This window comes from Megalops cyprinoides, chromosome 7 (genome assembly GCF_013368585.1).
Source record: "Megalops cyprinoides isolate fMegCyp1 chromosome 7, fMegCyp1.pri, whole genome shotgun sequence".
Lineage (NCBI taxonomy): Eukaryota > Metazoa > Chordata > Actinopteri > Elopiformes > Megalopidae > Megalops > Megalops cyprinoides.
Window position 1 is genome coordinate 10,452,058 of NC_050589.1, and position 18,669 is coordinate 10,470,726.

Here is an 18,669-nt window from a genome sequence, read left to right on the forward strand (position 1 = left end):
GGTTTAATATTTTTAAAAGATTTTCTGCTGTGATATGTATTACCTAATTGCTTTCAGGTGCAGAATCCTTGGGTCTATTGTACACACTTCATGGGCTCGGGTACTTTTAATAATGTCACAGTGGATGTAACCTGTTAGATGGAGTAGAGACAAGGATGATGGAACTGTAAAGTCCAGAATGAGGCAGTTGGCCACTATATGTCTTTTTTCTTGTTCCTACACTCAGAAGTTGTGTTTTCACTATTTAGGTAGTCTGAACTGTATGATTTGGAGATCTAAACTGAGTTTGTTTGAAAAGATTCAAAACATGGAAATGTGAAGAAATGAGATGTGATTTTGCTCAGGCTGTGGGACATTACTGATTTGTCATATCATTGATGGCTACTTCATCAAATACCAATTCATGCCATATCTCATTTTTGACATTACAGCATATAGGTTCAATAAACTAAGTTTAATTTTCAAAATTGAACAAGAAGCCCAGATGATTTGCAGATTTGAACATACTATAATTATACTGGCAAAAACAGGCAAACTGCAACAACAAAACAGTATCAAGCATTAACACAGACAGCAAACATGCTATTGATGGAAACTACCAGATACTACCAAATGAAACGAGCCACACTTTTGCATTGATGGAGTAAAACCTGTTGTCAGAAGCCCTAAACTTCACTCCTTCAAAGATTGGTTGACTAAGCCTCCAGGTTAGTGTACCCTAAACCAAACTGGTCACTTTTCACCCAACTGTGCTGCTGTGATCAGACTCCCAGAGTTCCCTCAGATTCCATGCTCTACAAAGGCCTGCATATCTCTTCTGGGCATTTCCAGAGATGTCCTAGATACTGTTATTCCCTTATACTTTTTTCCACTGTTACATGCTTTCACCATATGTCTGGACACAGGGGTGTAGTATGAGAAGGCTGAGAAGATACATTAACCTGTAACAAAGAAAAGATTTTTTGAAATGGCTTAACAACAGCTGTAAACAACTTCAGTCTGTTGGATACATCGACTCAACTAAGCATAAAAGACAATGGGGATAAAAACAAAAAACACCCTTTGGACTTGGAAAGTCGTGGTTGAGGTGAATTTCGTCCTCACAATATTTGCTTTATTACAGCGACCTCACATGGTGAAGTTGGTCGTCACACAGTGAAGCTGTCAATCCCGCTCCTGACGTCATCACCTTGCGCCCTAGCCGGACTAGGGGCGTGTACGCATTGACAATTTGAGCGGTGAAGAAACTAACGTCTCAGAGTAAGTTGCTACGGATTGCACATTGCCTTAAATAAACAAGATGCAGCAGGTTACTCATCGGGGTTCATTTGAAATGTCACATTTTCGGCGATCTGAATAGCGAACTAGATGGCTGGCGATCTAGACACAGTCAGTTTGTTTGAAGCCGGGAGAGTTACATCAAGCAAGCGCCAAGACAGTTTCCAAAATGGCAAGCAAATAACGTTAGGGTTCGGTATTAGCTGGCTAGCTACCGTATACTTAACTAGCTAGTTGTCATGCTATATTGTTAAATTGGTTGGTTACTAATTAGCTAAAACGGAAGGACGCATTTGCGGCTGCTGGGTAGCTAGCTAGTTGTTCTGCTTTCGAAGGATGGGATTTCCTTTATTGTCTAGCCGGTGGGGAAAAATGAACTAGTTACCAGGTTAGCCAAATAGCTTGCCATTTTTTCCAAAAGCCTTTAACGTTACTCATGTAGCAAGTGTGTCATTCGCCTCTGGTTAAAATTAATTCCTGAAGGCAAATGTCAAACCATTAGCGGATTTGTGAAGATTTCTGGACCTCGTCCATCTGGCTTACCAAATGAATCTGGCAGTGATCTCCTTGGTCAATGAATGGAAATTGTCTGGCTTGCTATTTTTAGGAAGCTGGTGACAGATCAGCGTCTTATCTCCAAAGCCGTTGCTAGGTACCACTCTGAAGTTTGCTTTTTTGATCGGTCAAGGCACGAGAAATGTCTTACTGAAGTAAAGTATTCAGTTAGTATTAAAATAGTTGTTATTACTCGTGCTGGTAAAAAGTAATATTTCGCCACTCCAAAAAAAAAAAAAATGTAGAATGTACCGGGCATGATTTTTGTTACAGTAACCACACTTTGCATACATTATCACAAGAACCCAGTAGAAACGCCCACCACTGATTCAATTAAAAGAACACTATATTATTTGAGATACAGATTTGACATTTGCCGGGTATACTTCATATATTGGGGAAATCCTATGGCTTTCAGGATAATGTAAGACTTTCAGAATAATTACACATAATTAGCCAGGACTGTAGATTTGTGTGTTTAAGATCATAGTTGGTATGATTTGACAGCAAGTGATAACAGTGCTGGGGTCACGCTGTGTTTGCACATCTGTGTAAAAACAAGTAACAGGACTATGTGTAAAATCAAGCCTGTTATTTTATGTAGTCATATGTAGTAGTGTACCTTTGAGTGTGCCATAGATATTTGAGTGTAGGAATGCACTGACATCATAGGTGTTGACATGCCTGCATGAAATGAGCACCTCTGTGGTCAGGGTGACCAAGTGATCACCTGTTTAAATTTGTTCCTCTTTACTGCTGACCACTATGAAAGGAGACTGATGCAAAAACGGCCAAATGCAGTGGGTCATGCAGAAATTGTGGTGACACTGTGAAGAGGCAGCCAGTGGTGATGAGATTTTCAGGGTAGCTATGAGCTCACCAAATAGCAGGGGGAAATCGGGTTCTTCTGCCATTTGTAGGGTCATAGGCCTACGCCAGACTGCTGTTTCTCCACTGCATTTTCTTTTTATAATCGGGTTGCGGATGAAGCATGACATTGCTGCAGCTGTTTTCAGTTAGCCCAGTGTCAATTTTTATTTTATTTTGGCTATTTAAATCGCTGAGCGCCTCATCAGAATCACCTGTTTCTTTACAGACAGCCTCACAAAACTGCAGTAAATTTCACAGCTTTTACTAGTTCTGCTTAACCAACATTTCAGTGGAACAGAGTGCAGTGCGGCAGGTAGCTTAGTTTAAAGCAGCCTTGACTGCCCACCAAGCAAGTGATGGAGTAACGCTAAAGATTGTGTTTGCTTTTTTCGATCTCCCTGCAGGGTACTTAGTAGCGTGGGGAAGTTATGGATTCCATACCCGACCCCTCAGGGTCAAGGGTCCTCCGAGGCTCCAGCCGGTCACCAAGGTCACCAGACTCTGCGACCAAAGTAAACCTCTTATCCTCTCCACTCATAAAGCCAACCATTTGAAGATTTCTTATGCTGGGTTATGAAGAATAGCTAAAAAGTGGAAAAAAAAATTGCTCCTATTGTCCTGTAACAGTGGTGAAAATGAATTGGAAATCATGAACATATTTCCTCTTCCGTAACTCTCCTGTAACTTTTAATGAAAAGATTTAAAGACTATCAATAGTTGTAGTGACCTGAAAATATTATATTTTTGGTTACTCAGTATTTAATTTAGGAAAAGTAGTAACCTCTTGAGGTAATGTTTTTCAGTGCATTGATCCAGCGACTGGGCTCGCAAATGCAATACAAGCTTAATTTACCTTAATTTAGCTTTATTGCCAATCTCTTAATAAATGGGGTGGCCACAGCACAGAATTTTTGTTAGGTTGCTCTCCCTGAGTACTACACTGCTCCTGTTGTGCCCAGTCATAAAGACTCTCTGGCACGATGCAGCTAGTGTGTCCTGGCCGAGTGTCAGTGGCAGTTTATTATTGTCCTGGCTGAGTACAGCTGTGGACCTTCTCACCCTGTTGGGTTTAATATTTAAGTTTCTGTTTCGGAAAATACAAAACCCCAGAGTGCCAGTATACCTGTCTAGCTATTTCATGTGGGAGTAACAGTTGGTGGTGGAGCCACCAGCACCATCAGCCAGGAAAAGTAAGTCCTGATTTCACAGTGAGTAAATAAAAACCACTAGGTAGTTTAGCAACAGACTGGATAAATGAAGATGGATCGTTCCTATCCCCCCTTTTTCATTCAGAGATCATTTTACCCAGTTGCTCATGTAAGTCGCTTTGGATAAAAGCGTCTGCCAAATGAGTAAATGTAAATGTCATGCCTCACCACAGAAGAAAACCGGCAAGCCGAGCAGCAAGAAGCCCAGCCTGCAGGAGGCCCGCAAGAAAGGGAGGATGGACAGAAGCAAAGGAGAAGAGGAGATGACCAACCAGCTCAAAAACCTGGTGAGAGAGAGAGACACACACACACACACAGAGGGTGGATGGAGAGGAAGAGAGAGAGAGTTAGAGTGGAGGGAGAAAAAGAGGGAGTGTGAGAGAGAGAGAGGGAGGAGGGAGAGAGAGAGAGAGATTGGCTTTCGTCAATAGTCCTGCATTGCTGATCGCATGTACAGCCTCATATGACCTTATATAAAAATCATTAACTGTAAATAAAAAGGATCTCACTGCCAGACTTCAATAAAACCCCCATCCTCCATGGCAGCAAATCAGAGCTGAGTATGTGGTTGAAGGTGGAAGGGTGGACGTACAGAATTCTGTGTATTTATTTTATTTACCTATTTACTATGACTTGTGACTCATCACCTGGTAATTAATATATAAGTATTGTTTTGGCAGGACATATTACCATGCCTGTGTTTTTTGGTCTGATAAGATCAGATTATAGCTGTCCTTTGTAGTGTGAGTACTTATTTTAGTGGGACTGTTTACATGAAGGTTTCTGTGGGAAGAGCCTGCTGCTTTGCCTGTAATTTGCCAAAAAAGGCCCTTTGGGCATCTTTCAAATCAAAATTCTAATTAGACAATGGCATAATACTCACATTGGTTCATTCAAAATGAGGAAATGCATCCAATGCATGTTGTGTTTGTGTGCGTACAGGACCTGCGCAGCAAGCCAAAAGCCACTGGGACTGGCCTGGTCTTCTCTGATGCCTTTACTCACCATCGTTGCCTCTGGGACACCAGGTCATCACCTTACCTCTGAGCTGTCCATTTGTCTGTCTATATGTCTGCCTGTGTATCATTTTCTGTCACCTACACTAGCTTACAGTTGACTCCCCAGGGTTCCTATAAAGTGTTCTTTCCACTGGCCGTGCTTACCTTTACCCTACCTGTGCTGTGATGTTTCGGAGTCATTCAAAATTTCTGCTTCCATTTCATATTTCCTCCCACCTGTTTAATATCTTATTTTTCATCTGGGTACCTGTGTGTTATTATAGATAGATAGATAAATATCCATTTCTATTAAAATGATTTACGTAACTCCAGCAATGTCATCAATTAATCTGGTCCCAGTTGTATTTTAAAAGAAAAATGGTTAACTTGGATGTTGCTTTGAGACTTCCCAGAGTCTTTGCACCCACTGTCACAGTTAATATATACTCCCTGATAAAAGAGCATACAATAGGTCTATGAAAGTGGAAGAAACATACATTACACCCCTACTGTGGATATGTACTCCGGATTTCTGTAGCATTCAGATCTCCTGAAAATATTATTTTGCACTGAAATAATTCATGAGGTGTTTGTGTTGAAGAAAATATTTTCGAGTCATGTTGTTCAAAGTAATTTTTCAACATGCAGTTAAATACTTAACTTTGATTCATTAAAAATGAAAACATATTCCATTTGAAGTGTGCACTGAAGACTCATTACCACAGTTACTGTAGTGTCTTTAAAGATTTAATGCAAGTACAGTGTTGTTAGAGCATAACCAAGGGACACTAATGAGTGTATTTGGTACTGTAAATGGAATACTACAGTGTCTGGCTGCTGGCATTTTATCGGATGTCTTGTACATCCCCAGAAACGTGGGTATGTAAAGTCCATGAGAATATAAAGAGGGCATGCTAGAGGCATTGCTAGGTATTGAGGTAACACATATTGAGGTGTGTGGTGTACTTCATCCTGCAGCCATCCCGAATGTCCAGAGAGAGTGACCACCATAATGGACATGACGGAGAAAGAGGGCCTGCTCTCCCGTTGTGTACGGGTGGAGGTAAGGGCCAAACAGAACGACCCATAGAGAGACTGCTCTCCTGTTGTGTGCGGGTGGAGGCAAGGGACAAATAGTGCAACCTATGATCCCATGACTGTCCTAAGACAGTAGCCCTTTTGTTTCGTCAGTTCTAATGACTAAAGTCAGAAATAAAACCTCATCACTTTCATCATACTCTTATCACTGCTCAATATCAATGTATGGCTCTTTCATTTTCGTATGTCGGTGTCCATTTCCCTTTATGTTTCAGGCCAGGGCTGCAACTGAAGATGAGCTTTTATTGGTTCACACGTAAGTAGGCTTACAATACAGTGCTTGTGTTGTAATGTGTCATATTGTGGTCGTCAGTTGCGTTACACAAATTTTTACAGTGTTTTGCCATGGTGTGTGTCAATTATACATTCTTTAGAAGGAGGTTATTCGTCGAAATGGGTACATAATCAAGTGTCTGTGTGTCTGTAGGAAGGAGTATCTGGAACTGATGAAGTCTACGCAGAGAATGAGCGAGAGTGAGCTCCGGTCTCTCTCTGAGACATACGACTCGATCTACCTCCACCCTGTGAGTGCTTCCTGTCCTGTTCACTTTGTCTGTGATGTAAGAGCATTCTCAGAGTGGGCCATTGTGGGTAATGGTGTTCATTTACTTACAGATTCTCACCGAGGTGTGGTTTGTGTCTCCATGTTTGTTGTGCTCTGTTCTGTGGGAAAGTTTAACGATCGGTATTGCACGGTCGAAGTTATATCTTGCGTAATAGGAATAATTGCTTCTGTAGCCTATATGTGAACATGGATGTGAGTCCTGTGCAGTGGGAATCTTGTCTGTTTTGCCCTAGATAGCGTGTCCTCCTTGATGGCTTTTTGCAGTGTGAAAGTGGAAGTGTGTTTGAGGGTCCTCACTGCCGGTTCCTCCCTCCCTTCAGGAGTTCTTCCTCTGCGCCACTCTGGCCGTTGGGTCCGTCCTTCAGCTTGTTGACAAAGTGATGACATCAGAGCTGAGGAACGGGTTCTCTGTTGCTAGGTAACTACTTCAAAGCCAAGGAGGAAGGGTTTGCGGTAGTAGTATATGTTCAGATTTTTAAATGTATAAATCAAGTTTATAGTTTACATTTGTACATTGAGGGTTATGTTTTTAAAATTTAGTAAAGAGATTTTGATTTAGTGGTTTAGATATATTGGTATTGCATCATGTTGTATTGATGTATATGTGCCACTTGTGTGTTACAGAAATAATCCGGGCCCCCAGCTGTCTTATTGTGTGCCTCTGGCCTATTATTTATGACAGGACAAATTGTATCCAATCCAGGCTTTATCTTTATTGTCTCTTATTGGGCCCAGCACTGACTGTGCTCAGGGACTCAGCTGTTTTCCTCAGGCTGTTGCTACTTCCTTCTCCCAGTTCCTCACACTTGGCATCCTGAGAAAGCTGCTTGCACCCTCTGCTGTATCTGGTGTTATTGCCTTCTGTTTTCGAGCCATTGTGACGCTGGTGATCTTTTCTTCCATGTTGCCAGACCTCCAGGCCACCACGCCCAGGTGGATAAGATGAACGGTTACTGCATGTTCAATAACCTGGCCATCGCAGCACGCTACGCCCAACGACAGCACGGCCTGGAACGGTAACTTCATATTCTGCAGATGCCCCAGCCATAACAATAACACCCCCCCCCTACCATGAGGGTCCACGGCACCTGCTGTCCACCCACACTGTTGCATTGTGGGAGAAGAACTGAGTTGATGGACTTTAATTCACTCCGCTGCTTTTAATGTCAATATTGTCTCTATTTAAGTGACACATTTTAAATATGTGAAACAGCTCACAATCCACACTGTGAACAAAACCAGAACAGCATCTTCTCTTTGATATTCCACTGTGTGTTACCCTGGTTTCTGAGGTTCTGTGGTTCTGTTGGAACCAGGCTTGGCTGAGCCCATCTTCCCTGTTTGTTGCAGAGTTCTGATTGTGGACTGGGATGTGCATCACGGCCAGGGGATCCAGTACATATTTCAGGAGGATCCCAGGTATAACTCCGCCCTCCTGGGACCACTTTCTCTGTGCCTGCATACCCATGGCAATGAATACGGTGATAAAGGTATAGTGAAAACACACCTCCAAGGCTTACCTGGGATAAGTGAAAAGTAGCAGCTGTAATGCAGGATGAGTGCGTCTCTGCGTGTGGACAGGTAGTGCTCTTTGTGACTGTCCTGTTTCTCCCCGCAGCGTGCTGTACTTCTCAGTGCACAGATATGAGCAGGGCTCGTTCTGGCCTCACCTGCCTGAGTCAGACAGCAGTGCGGTGGGAGTGGGGCAGGGAGAGGGCTACAACATCAACCTGCCGTGGAACAAGGTACGCGCTGCGCCCAAGCCCTTCCCCTGATCTGTGCAATTTTTTCTGCATTATCTCGAGGTGTGTGGAATAAGAGATTTGATTGGACTGACCAAACACCCAAGGGCACAGCCCCTTATTAAGCTGGTGTGAAATTGCTTGCTTAGCCCAGTCAAACTTTGTTTAATTTCTCTCAGGATAACCACAGCTGCTCCTGAAATTGGCAACGGAGCAGTTATGGAGGTTTACATTTCTCCAATGCTTAGCCTAGAGCAGAAAGTCCCAAAACAGACTGCGGTTGTTTAAAAACTGCAGTTGTGAGGAAGAAGTTTGTGAATTACTTGGAATTACCTGAATTACTGCATTAATTGCTTCTAAAATGTGGTCTGATCCTGATCTAAGTCTAAGTAATAGATAAACACTATAAACAAATAAAACACAAAAATTGTTCTTTTACATGTCTTCATTGAACACATGATTTAAACAGTCACAGTTTAGTCTGGGAAAAGTATATGAACCTCGAGGATAATGACTTCTATGCAAGTAGGTAATTCAGTTGTCGAGTCAGTTGTTCCAATCAATGAGATGATATTCAGGTGTGGGTTGGAGGTTCCCTGCCCTATATGAAAAACAAAATGTTTGGTTAAAAGCAGAGTCTGCTCTTCACAGCAGCCGTGTGACACTGTAAAAGAATGTTACAGTGTAATGTAGTGTAATGTAATGTTATTGTGTATTGTATTATGTGTATATAATGTTATGTTATTGTGTACTGTATTCCGTGTAAATAATGTATATTGGATTCTGTGTATATAATGTAATGCTGCTGTGTACTGTATTCTGTGTACGTAATGTATATCTACATGTGCAAGGTGTTCATAGTCTGTGTAGGTCTGTAGTGTCCTTCTTTGTTGGTTTTGTGACGGTGTGCCCTTCGTGTTAAGGCAGAGAGAGTCGGAGCACAAGTATGCCATTGTATTGTTAATACACATGACAATAAAGTTGAACTTGAATTAGGGTCCCTCTCTCCCGCAGATCGGCATGAAGGATGGAGACTACCTCGCCGCCTTCCAGCAGCTGCTTCTGCCAGTGGCCTATGAGGTACCGTGCTGCCGTGTCCATTCGGCAGCCAGCTGGCCGGCTGATGGACAGCCTCTCCGTCTCGCTGAGGAGTTACACCTTCATTAGATTGTCAAATGCTGCATGAAAGTTAAATGAGACTTAAATGTGTGACAGTACAGATGGTGTCTGTGGACGGTCTGTAATAGGGTTGTGTTCTCCCTGCAGTTCCAGCCCCAGCTGGTGCTTGTGGCCGCAGGCTTTGACTCTGTTGCCGGGGACCCAAAGGTAAGCGCCTCCCACTGTTCGTCTTAGAATTGTCCTGATGGTAGGAACTGCATTCTCTATTAGTGTGCACAAGTGTTTGGTAGCAAAGCTGGCATATATACCCATGCACTTCTGCAATAAAATGAATTGTTAATTAATTATTATTGTGTTGCCAGTTATTGTAGCGTAGAGTATTTAGTATAGTATGTAGTGTTTGTGTGTTGTTGTAAATATGTTCCTGTATGTGATCTGTTGAGCTGCAGCGTCTGTGCATGTGTGAGTTTGTCGGATCGTTTGTTTGTTCCAGGGAGAGATGTCTGCCAGTCCGCAGTGCTTCTCCATCCTCACCCACCTGCTGCAGGGCCTGGCGCAGGGCAGGCTGGTGCTCGCGCTGGAGGTAAAACGCCCTCATTACAGCCAAACTGTCACGTAGCAGCTAATGGCTAACCAATCACAGGCAAATTGTTTGCTAACCAGAAGCAGATGTGATTACCTGTAAACAGTCAGAGATACATCTAGGTGGAGGGGGCTCCCGAGTGGCTCAGCCAATAAAAGCACTTGCCATTGCAAGCGCAAGGCTGAGCACCACAGCCAAGGCTCGATCCCAGCCGTGTCATCAGTTGATGATTATGAGTGTGGGAGCTGCAGTGTGTGAGGAAGTGGAGGCCGACATCACGTGTCACGTGTTGGAGAGCACGTGTTTGCCCGAACCCTCCCGCATTGATAGTGGGGGTTGCAGCAATAGGAGCAGCGTCTAAACATATAATTGGATGTTCCAAATTGGGAGAAAAAAGGGATGAGTGCATAGGCGAAAAAGTAAGCAATGGCACTAGAGCTTCACAAAAATGATTCAAAATGACGCCTTTTCTGTCAGGGAGGATATAACCTGCAGTCCTTGGCAGAAGGGGCGTGTGCCTGCATGAGGTCACTGCTGGGAGACTCCTGCCCCCGCCTGGAGCCCCCACCAGCCCCCAGTGAGAGGTGAGAGTGTGGGGGACATGAGGGAGAGTTTGGGGTTACTGAGCTTCTCATTGTCGTTGATGTTTTAGTTTGCAGAGGATGGATGTTGCTGGAATGTTATCATTCGGCCTGTAAAACTAACCCCCAGCTTGTTTGCTCTCCTTCTGCCTGTATGATTGTGGACCTGGTTGTCCGTGTGTTTATCCTTGTGTTTATCTCTCTGTCTGTCTTTTCTGTCCACATACGGTCCACATACGGACTATCTATGCGTGCATGCGTGCATGTGTGCTTGTGTATGCGTGTGTGTGTGTGTGTGAGAACATGTATTACTCATGTCTTTTTTTGTATATATATGTCCCCATTCCCATGTGGCTATCTGTGTTTGCAATGTCTGTACTCTGTGTGTATCTGTGTGTGTTCCAGTGCTCTGAAGTCAATATCCCAGACTATCTCCTCACTTTACCCCTTCTGGACCAGCCTGCAGATACTGGGTGAGTGTTGAAGTGAACATAACACCCTTGTAATCAAGCTTTAGAGGACAGTGTTTTAATACACTGGAGTAGCGATAGAGATCTCTGTTTCCAGTGAGGCAGGGTTGTTGTGATATGTCAGGTAATGGCTGCATGTGTGTTATTTACTGTCTGGCTGCGTTGGGGTCACGCGGGTGAATATGTTCTCTGCAGAGGGGGGGACCCTCCGGGAGGGCGACCCTGTGACCCAGGCAGAGGGGGATGGTCTCGGGCAGGGCTGGGGAAACGGCCCCGCCCAGGTCACAGGCCTGGTGTACGACCAGAGGATGATGGAGCACCACAACATGTGGGACGCGTAAGTGGCCAGCGGCCGGCGCCTGGGGGTGGGTCCTCATCAGAGCCACACCCATCCTTCAAGCCTTAGCTCTGTGTATGGTCGCTTTATAATTATTTAATATTTACACTTTGTGATATTAAAATGATATTTCTGTGTCAGGTAATGTCTTCAGTTTGACTATGCCTGGAGCACTGCTTGTGTTTTCACGAACTGTTGAAGGTCGTGGTTGGTCCTCCCACTCTCAGTGAATGGGAGGGTGGAACTCCTGCAGGGGACTCGGGGCAGAGAGCCCATAGTAACCCTCTGTGCTCCACTGCATGCTTTCTTAAGAGGAGACTGTGGAAAGCTGATCTACTGTTTGAGAAGTTTACAGAAAGTACATAATATTACTGCCTTTTCACTGTGCCCAATTACATGGAGCTCTTTGCGTGATGTATGAGGTAAATCCATATTAATATCCCATTGGAAAAAACTGATCACCTGCTGTACAGCTTTCCCTGTCCTCCAGCTCTGTACACACTATTTTACCTCTTTTGTCTTTCACATTCTTCACCATGTTTGTTCTTCACACCACATTGGAAACATGTCTCTCTTAATATTTCATAGGCATGTGCACACATCAGCATTTGCCTGCATACATTACTGGCGTGTTATAAAAAAGTAATTTCCCTGTGTGCTTGTGTGTGTGCGTGTGTGTGTTTCGCCCTCGCAGCCATCACCCAGAACTTCCTCAGCGGATTTTGCGTATTTTCTCTCGGCACGAGGACCTGGGCCTGGTATCCAGGTGCCAGCGGATTCCGGCCCGCCTGGCCACTGAGGAGGAGCTGGCCATGTGTCACAGGTACCGCGGCAGGGTCCTGTCACCTCACGCACACCCTCACAGCAACAGGCATTTCACCAGCCTGACTGGTGAAAAATGGGTTAACAATATGTCCATAACTGACAGAGAAATTTACTGACTGCATTTTATGGATTGTGAACTGAAGTTGTTTTGTGTTTGTTTTTGAAAATTAATCTGCAAGCATGCTGTTAAAGACAGCTGCCTCTTGAGCTTAGTCGTATATGTAGTCAATATCAGTATGATGGCAACAATCAATAGATGAAACACTGAGTAGCAGTCTGTGGAGTAATGGCTCTTTCTGTGTGTGAGGCAATGCAGACAAAGTGATCCACTGTAACTTGGCATCATATTGATCTGCTAAATGATGTAATGTAATGTAATGTACCTGTTAGTAACATACTGCGTTTGCACACTGACAGTAGTTTTGTTAGGGGTTGGGCGCACTGTTCGTTTCCTCTGAATGTGGCCGTTTGTTCACAGCCGGGAACATATTGCCAAGATCAAATCAACGGAGGGCATGAAGCCGAGAGACCTGCACAGGCTGGGAGACGAGTACAACTCCATCTACATCTGCGCTCAGAGCTACAGGAGTGCGCTGCTGGCTGCCGGGGCGTGCTTCAACGCGGCGCAGGCCGTACTGACCGGACAGGTACGCACACTTCCAACCTGCACTGCTGAGGGGGGGGGGATGGCCGCGCTCTGCAGTGTATCAGCTCGGGGGGGTCACTCGTTTGACAGGGACTTATATTCACCTCCAAACAGATTAGACAGATTTTTCACACACTATAGTCTACTATGTTTTGTGGACAGGTACTCATATTTTACACATTGGTGAAACAGCTACCCAAACACTGTACTAATGAGACACTAATGAGGCACTAATTCTGTCCTTCATACTGACTGGACAGGCTTCACTCTTCAGTATATGGGCTAAAGTAATGTGCTGTGTGCTGATTGCATAGGCTTCAGTGTCAGTGTTTGGGCTGAAATAGTGTGCTCTGTGCTGATTGGACAGGCATCACTGTCAGTGTTTGGGCTGAAATAGTGTGCTCTGTGCTGATTGGACAGGCTGTGGGTTGTGTGACTGTGGCCAGTGACCGCCTGTGTGTATGTGTGTGTGTGTGCCGTGCAGGTGAGGAACGCGGCAGCCATCGTGCGTCCCCCGGGTCACCACGCCGAGAAGGACGCCGCCTGCGGCTTCTGCTTCTTCAACACGGCGGCCCTGACCGCCCGCTACGCCCAGACCCTCGCCAAGAGGCCCCTCCGCGTCCTCATCCTGGACTGGGATGTTCACCATGGCAACGGCACCCAGCACATTTTCGAGGACGATGACAGGTAGCGGAGCTCAAAGCGGAAGCTCTCTGGGCGTCGGATTCTCGAGCTGTGCTTGGCTGTGCTTCTCCTGGCAACTTAAGGGAGTTTTGCTTTGTGTGGAGTGCAGTCTTTGCACATCATGGAAAATTACAAGTAGTGGGCCCCTTTGCCTTGATGGCAATGGGGAGATGCACACAGCAAGCCAGCTGCTCTCAGGCTGTACTTCAGTCCAGCACTGGACAGCTGTATTGGGTAAAGTCTTGCCAGGATGGGTCTTAAATGCAAAAATGTAGCCCCCTCCACTTTGTGGAGAATCTCTCAGATACTGTAACTGCATTGGCTAAAAACTCACAGCAGGTAATGGTAGTCGTTGATGAGATGACTGGTGATGTGTTGCATTTGGTTGTCATTATTCTGGTGGCGTGATTTGAGTACAGTGGAAAAATGGGAACATTCCTGCTGCAGGATAGTTGTCGATATCACTAAATCATTCCAGCAGCACAATCCAGCACAATCATTTGTCACAATCGCAATCACTCCGGTTTTAATGATCTTTATAGTCTGGTAACTGGCAGTGCTCAATTTCTGAAGAATTTTTTTTCTTTATTATTTTTTTGACGTCTCAGTTTTTTTCCACACATCGCAGAGGCAGATGAAGCAGTTGCAGTAGTTCCTTCTCCTCACTGTCCTGTCTTCTCTGCTGTTCACCTCTATTTTTCAGCGTGCTGTACGTCTCACTCCATCGCTATGACGACGGCCTGTTCTTCCCCTCCTCTGAGGATGCAGACTGTGATAGGGTGGGGCAGGGCAAGGGGCGGGGCTTCAATGTCAACATTCCCTGGAGTGGCGGCAAGATGGGCGACTCAGAATACCTGGCGGCCTTTCACACAGTGGTCATGCCCATCGCCAGACAGGTACCCAAACACGTACCCACAGACACAGAGTACTGGCATGCCATTAACAGAAAACATCAGAGCAATGCACGCTACATTTAGTTACTTAGCAGATGCTCTTATCCAGAGCAACTTACATAGGTTACAGTCCTTACATGTTGTTCATTAATACAGCAGGATTTTACTGAGGCAATTATGGGTTAAGTACCTTGCCCAAGGTGAAAACAGCAGTGCCCTGGTGGGGAACCAGCAAGCTTTGGGTTACAGCCCCTTTTCATCACTTTGTCTTTATTTTGAAATTAGGCTTTGGTCATCACGTTCCTGGGATGTGTATTAACTGGCCTTTTCCTCCACCTCTAACCACCCAGTTTGACCCAGAGCTGGTGTTGGTGTCTGCAGGGTTTGACGCAGCGCGGGGTGACCCGCTGGGAGGGTACCAAGTGACGCCTGAGGGTTACGCCCACCTGACGCACTTGCTGATGAGCTTGGCAGGTGGCAGAGTGCTGCTCATACTGGAGGTCAGCTGTGTGTATGCACTGCACGCACGCACGCACGCGCACACACACACTTAACACACACACCATCACACACTCACACACACACACGTACCATCATGCACTCTTTCTCTCTCTCACACACACACACACACACACACACACACTAAGCACGCATTAAACACACACCATATCCAGTACATGCTCACACACTGTCACACACTCTCCATGAGATGCTTGTGCACCATCACACACACACACACACACACACACACTAAGCACGCATTAAACACACACCATATCCAGTACATGCTCACACACTGTCACACACTCTCCGTGAGATGCTTCTGCACCATCACACACCCACACACACACACACACACACACAGTACACACACCATCACACACTCACTAGCCTCACCAGAGATGAGTAGCATCCGCAGCAGCTGCAGTCTTTGAGTCTGTATGGCTCACCATTGCTCTGTTCTGCCTCTGATTCTGTGCGTTAGGGGGGCTACAACCTGAACTCAATTTCCGAGTCCATGTCCATGTGCACCAGCATGCTCCTGGGAGACGCGCCCCCCACCCTTCCTTCCCTGCAGCCTCCTCATCCGAACGCAGCCAAGACCATCAACCATGTCCTGCGCACACATGCCCCCTACTGGAGTTCCCTACGAATACAAAGTGAGTGTCAGTGCAGGTTTAGCTAAAATTGCTAATAATGCAGCTGTGGAAACTTACACATACAAGATATCACATTTGTGCTGTGTTACAAAGTGATAGTAATTAAATGACAAGTTTAACTACTGTTACTCGGTAAGGCGCTGTGGTTAATTGTGACGTGAATGAAAAGATAATGACACTGAAATAAAATAAACTCTGTAAGGTAGTGATGATGTAATGGACGTGGAGAGATGAAGAATTGTTCATGGAGGGAGGGTGTTTAGGGAAAATGATAGGAGCCGTGGAACATCATTACAGTTTTATTTGTTTGTTCTCTCTGCACAGTTCCTGAGTCTCTGCGCCTGTCCCTGCCCTCCCCCAACCCAAGGGGTAAACGAACCTCGGGAGGCAAAGGCAAAAAGTCACCGAAACAGAGAACCCCAGCAAAGAGTCCTGGGCAAGACTCACTACCCGTGACCCCGCTGCCAGCAGCAGCAACAACGCCAGCATCGCCCCCTGTTGGCCCGGAGGACAAAGGACTGCAGGACATCACACAGGGACTGCTCTCTCTGGACCTGGACAAAGCTGCTTCACCCAACTCCAGCCCTGCATCAGTGCCTGTGGGAGGAGCCAGGCCAAAGGTTAAACCCACCAATCCGCAGAGCCCAGGAGAGGGTGAAAGGTCAACGCCTGCTCAATTAGTGCCTGAAAAAAGTGAGGTGGAAGAGAGTATGTCCCACAGCCCGCTCCATGGCCAGGCAGGGATACAGGTGGGCTGGCGTGAAGCTGCATTTGATTCAAGTGGCCGGTTTTATGGGAACAGGAACAAACATTTGTATCATATTTCTGTTTATCTTTCTCCAGCCAACCCCTGAGCCTGCCTCTGATGCTGTTGCCATGGCAGATCCAGAGAGAGCAGAGCTGGATGAAGCTTCTGGTTGGTCAAAATCTTTGAAGGATCAGCCAGTCTTTGAGCTTTTCTGTGGAGGCCAGAACATGGAGGGGGTACAGTATCACTTAAGCACCTTTTTTCGAAAGATATAAAATGATAGAACAAAAACAGCTCCCAGCTGCTTCAGCTTAATAAACCTGATGCACTTTCATTCTTGGTGCTCAACAGTACCTGGAAGGGACCAGCTGTTCACAGTGATTTTCTGTTGACTCATAGCTTCCAAACCCAATAAAAAACAACGGTAATCATGCATTAGCAACAGTTTAAATATTTCCACTGAAAACACATTTTGCTAACCTGCTGTAATCTTATTATATATCCTATTTGTCACACATTTATTTTTTGCATTCAGCAGTGAAAGTAGTTGCTTGTGTGTTCTCTTGTGGATGGGAGCGGAACTTTCAGTGCTGTGTCAATGTGTCATTGTTTCCAGGGGACAATGTTTATGGTGGAACCCTTGCCATGGTGCCCTCATCTGGAGGCTGTGAGACCCTTGCCTGCCGGGGGCATAGATGTATTTCTGCCTTGTGAGGACTGCGGTACAGATGCTGAGAACTGGATCTGTCTCAGCTGCTACAAGGTACCGAGCAACACCACTGTGACGTTTCCATTGTGCTGCACGTAGATACATTTAAAATACATTATTTACATTATCATCATTTCGGAGACGCTCTTACCCAGAGGCTACAATTTTAGATGCTTTCGATTTATACAGCTAGATATTTACTGAGGTGAGTACCTTTCCCATGGGTACAACAGCCGTGCTCCAGTGGGGGGTTCGAACCAGCAACCTTTAGGTTACTAGCCTTACCACTGTGCTACAATGGTGCCCATATATAGAAATATAGAAAATATATATATATGACAGAGAGAGGGAAACAGAGAAAAATACAACCCATATACTCATACAGCTCATATTCAAGAATATTCAATAAAGTGTATTAACGTAAAGAGCGTATTTAAATATACCACCCACCCCCTCTCCAGGTGTACTGTGGCCGCTACGTGAACCAGCACATGGTGACCCACGGCCTGGTCTCAGAACACCCGCTGGTGCTCAGCTTTTCGGACCTGTCTGTCTGGTGCTATTCCTGCGAGGCCTATGTTCACAACAAGGTACTGGCAAACTGTGCTCCGTCAGTTAGGTGGTGCGTTACGCTTTGTGCCAGTGTCAGACACTGTAATGTCTCTCTCTCTCTCTCTCTCTCTCTCTCTCTCTCTATCTCTCCTGCCACCCGCTTCTCTCTGTCCCATCAGGTGCTATATGAAGCCCGAAATGCTGCTCATCTCGTCAAATTTGGGGAGGATATTCCCCACGCCGACGAGCGCAACTGAGAGCACAGAGGCGAACTGGCGGGCAGAGGGAGGGGCGGTGCATGAGGGAGGAGGACTGAGGGAGGAGAGTGAAGGGAGCACTTTTACCGATCGCATGAGCGACAGATTGGCTGGGGAGTGAGTGAGTATGTGGACGAGGGAGAGAGTGTATGTATGCGTATGTGAGTGTGTGTGTGTGGGTGTGTGTGTGTGTGTGTGTGTGTGTGTCAATGAGTGAGTGTGTTTGTGATTGACTCACTGAGTGTGTGTGTATGTGAGTGTGTGTGAGTGAGTCACTGAGTGTGTGTGTGTGTGTGTGTGAGTGTATGTCTCAGTGAGTGATTGAGGGACTGAGTGAGTGATTCTATGTATATGTATGTGAGTGAGTATATGTCGTAGAATGAGTGAGTAGTATGTGTGTGTCTTAGAGTGAATGACTGATTGTGTGTGTCTTTGAGTGAGTGAGAGAGAGAGTGTGTATGTGTGTGTGTGTGTGAGAGAATAAGTAATGAATGCAGAATAAAAAGGGAATCCAGCCTGACAGGGCAAACAGCAGCCTAGCCCCTCCAGCAGTTACAGCAGTGCCTTCAATACAGCTCTGTCCCTTCTCCTTCACCCGAACTCCTCTCAGACCTCTCCTTCACAGCCACCCACACAGAGAGAGGAGCTCATAACACCCCCCAGTGGAGCTCCCCTCATACCCCCTCTCTCTCTCACTGGAGCTCCGCTCAGATCTCTTCACCACAGCCACCTCCACCGCAAGCACTGACATCAAACTCCAGTGCAAAACAAGCCTACTGTCACCGTGGGAT

The 18,669-nt window shown here is 45.6% G+C and overlaps 1 protein-coding gene across 1 annotated transcript; it reads left to right on the plus strand.

Moving 5' to 3' along the window:
- Window positions 1-1,186: 1,186 nt before the first annotated feature.
- hdac6 (histone deacetylase 6) lies at window positions 1,187-18,054 on the plus strand. Its single transcript, XM_036533370.1, has 28 exons — window positions 1,187-1,260; window positions 3,108-3,215; window positions 4,085-4,198; window positions 4,854-4,939; window positions 5,888-5,972; window positions 6,223-6,263; window positions 6,435-6,531; window positions 6,893-6,990; window positions 7,484-7,588; window positions 7,923-7,991; window positions 8,191-8,317; window positions 9,329-9,394; window positions 9,581-9,640; window positions 9,927-10,016; window positions 10,494-10,600; window positions 11,003-11,070; window positions 11,263-11,404; window positions 12,099-12,227; window positions 12,708-12,876; window positions 13,360-13,562; window positions 14,263-14,455; window positions 14,803-14,952; window positions 15,438-15,612; window positions 15,937-16,361; window positions 16,456-16,596; window positions 16,977-17,123; window positions 17,531-17,659; window positions 17,801-18,054. The coding sequence occupies exons 2-28, from the start codon at window positions 3,132-3,134 to the stop codon at window positions 17,876-17,878; spliced, it is 3,378 nt and encodes a 1,125-aa protein (XP_036389263.1). The 5' UTR covers window positions 1,187-1,260; window positions 3,108-3,131; the 3' UTR covers window positions 17,879-18,054.
- Window positions 18,055-18,669: the final 615 nt, after the last annotated feature.

Excerpts from the sequence above, each read along its gene's own strand:
- hdac6 (XM_036533370.1), top strand. The coding sequence starts at position 3,132 with ATGGATTCCATACCCGACCCCTCAGGGTCAAGGGTCCTCCGAGGCTCC. Across the intron at positions 7,589-7,922 it reads CGACAGCACGGCCTGGAACG|AGTTCTGATTGTGGACTGGG; the intron begins GTAACTTCATAT and ends TGTTTGTTGCAG. Across the intron at positions 12,877-13,359 it reads AGGCCGTACTGACCGGACAG|GTGAGGAACGCGGCAGCCAT; the intron begins GTACGCACACTT and ends TGTGCCGTGCAG.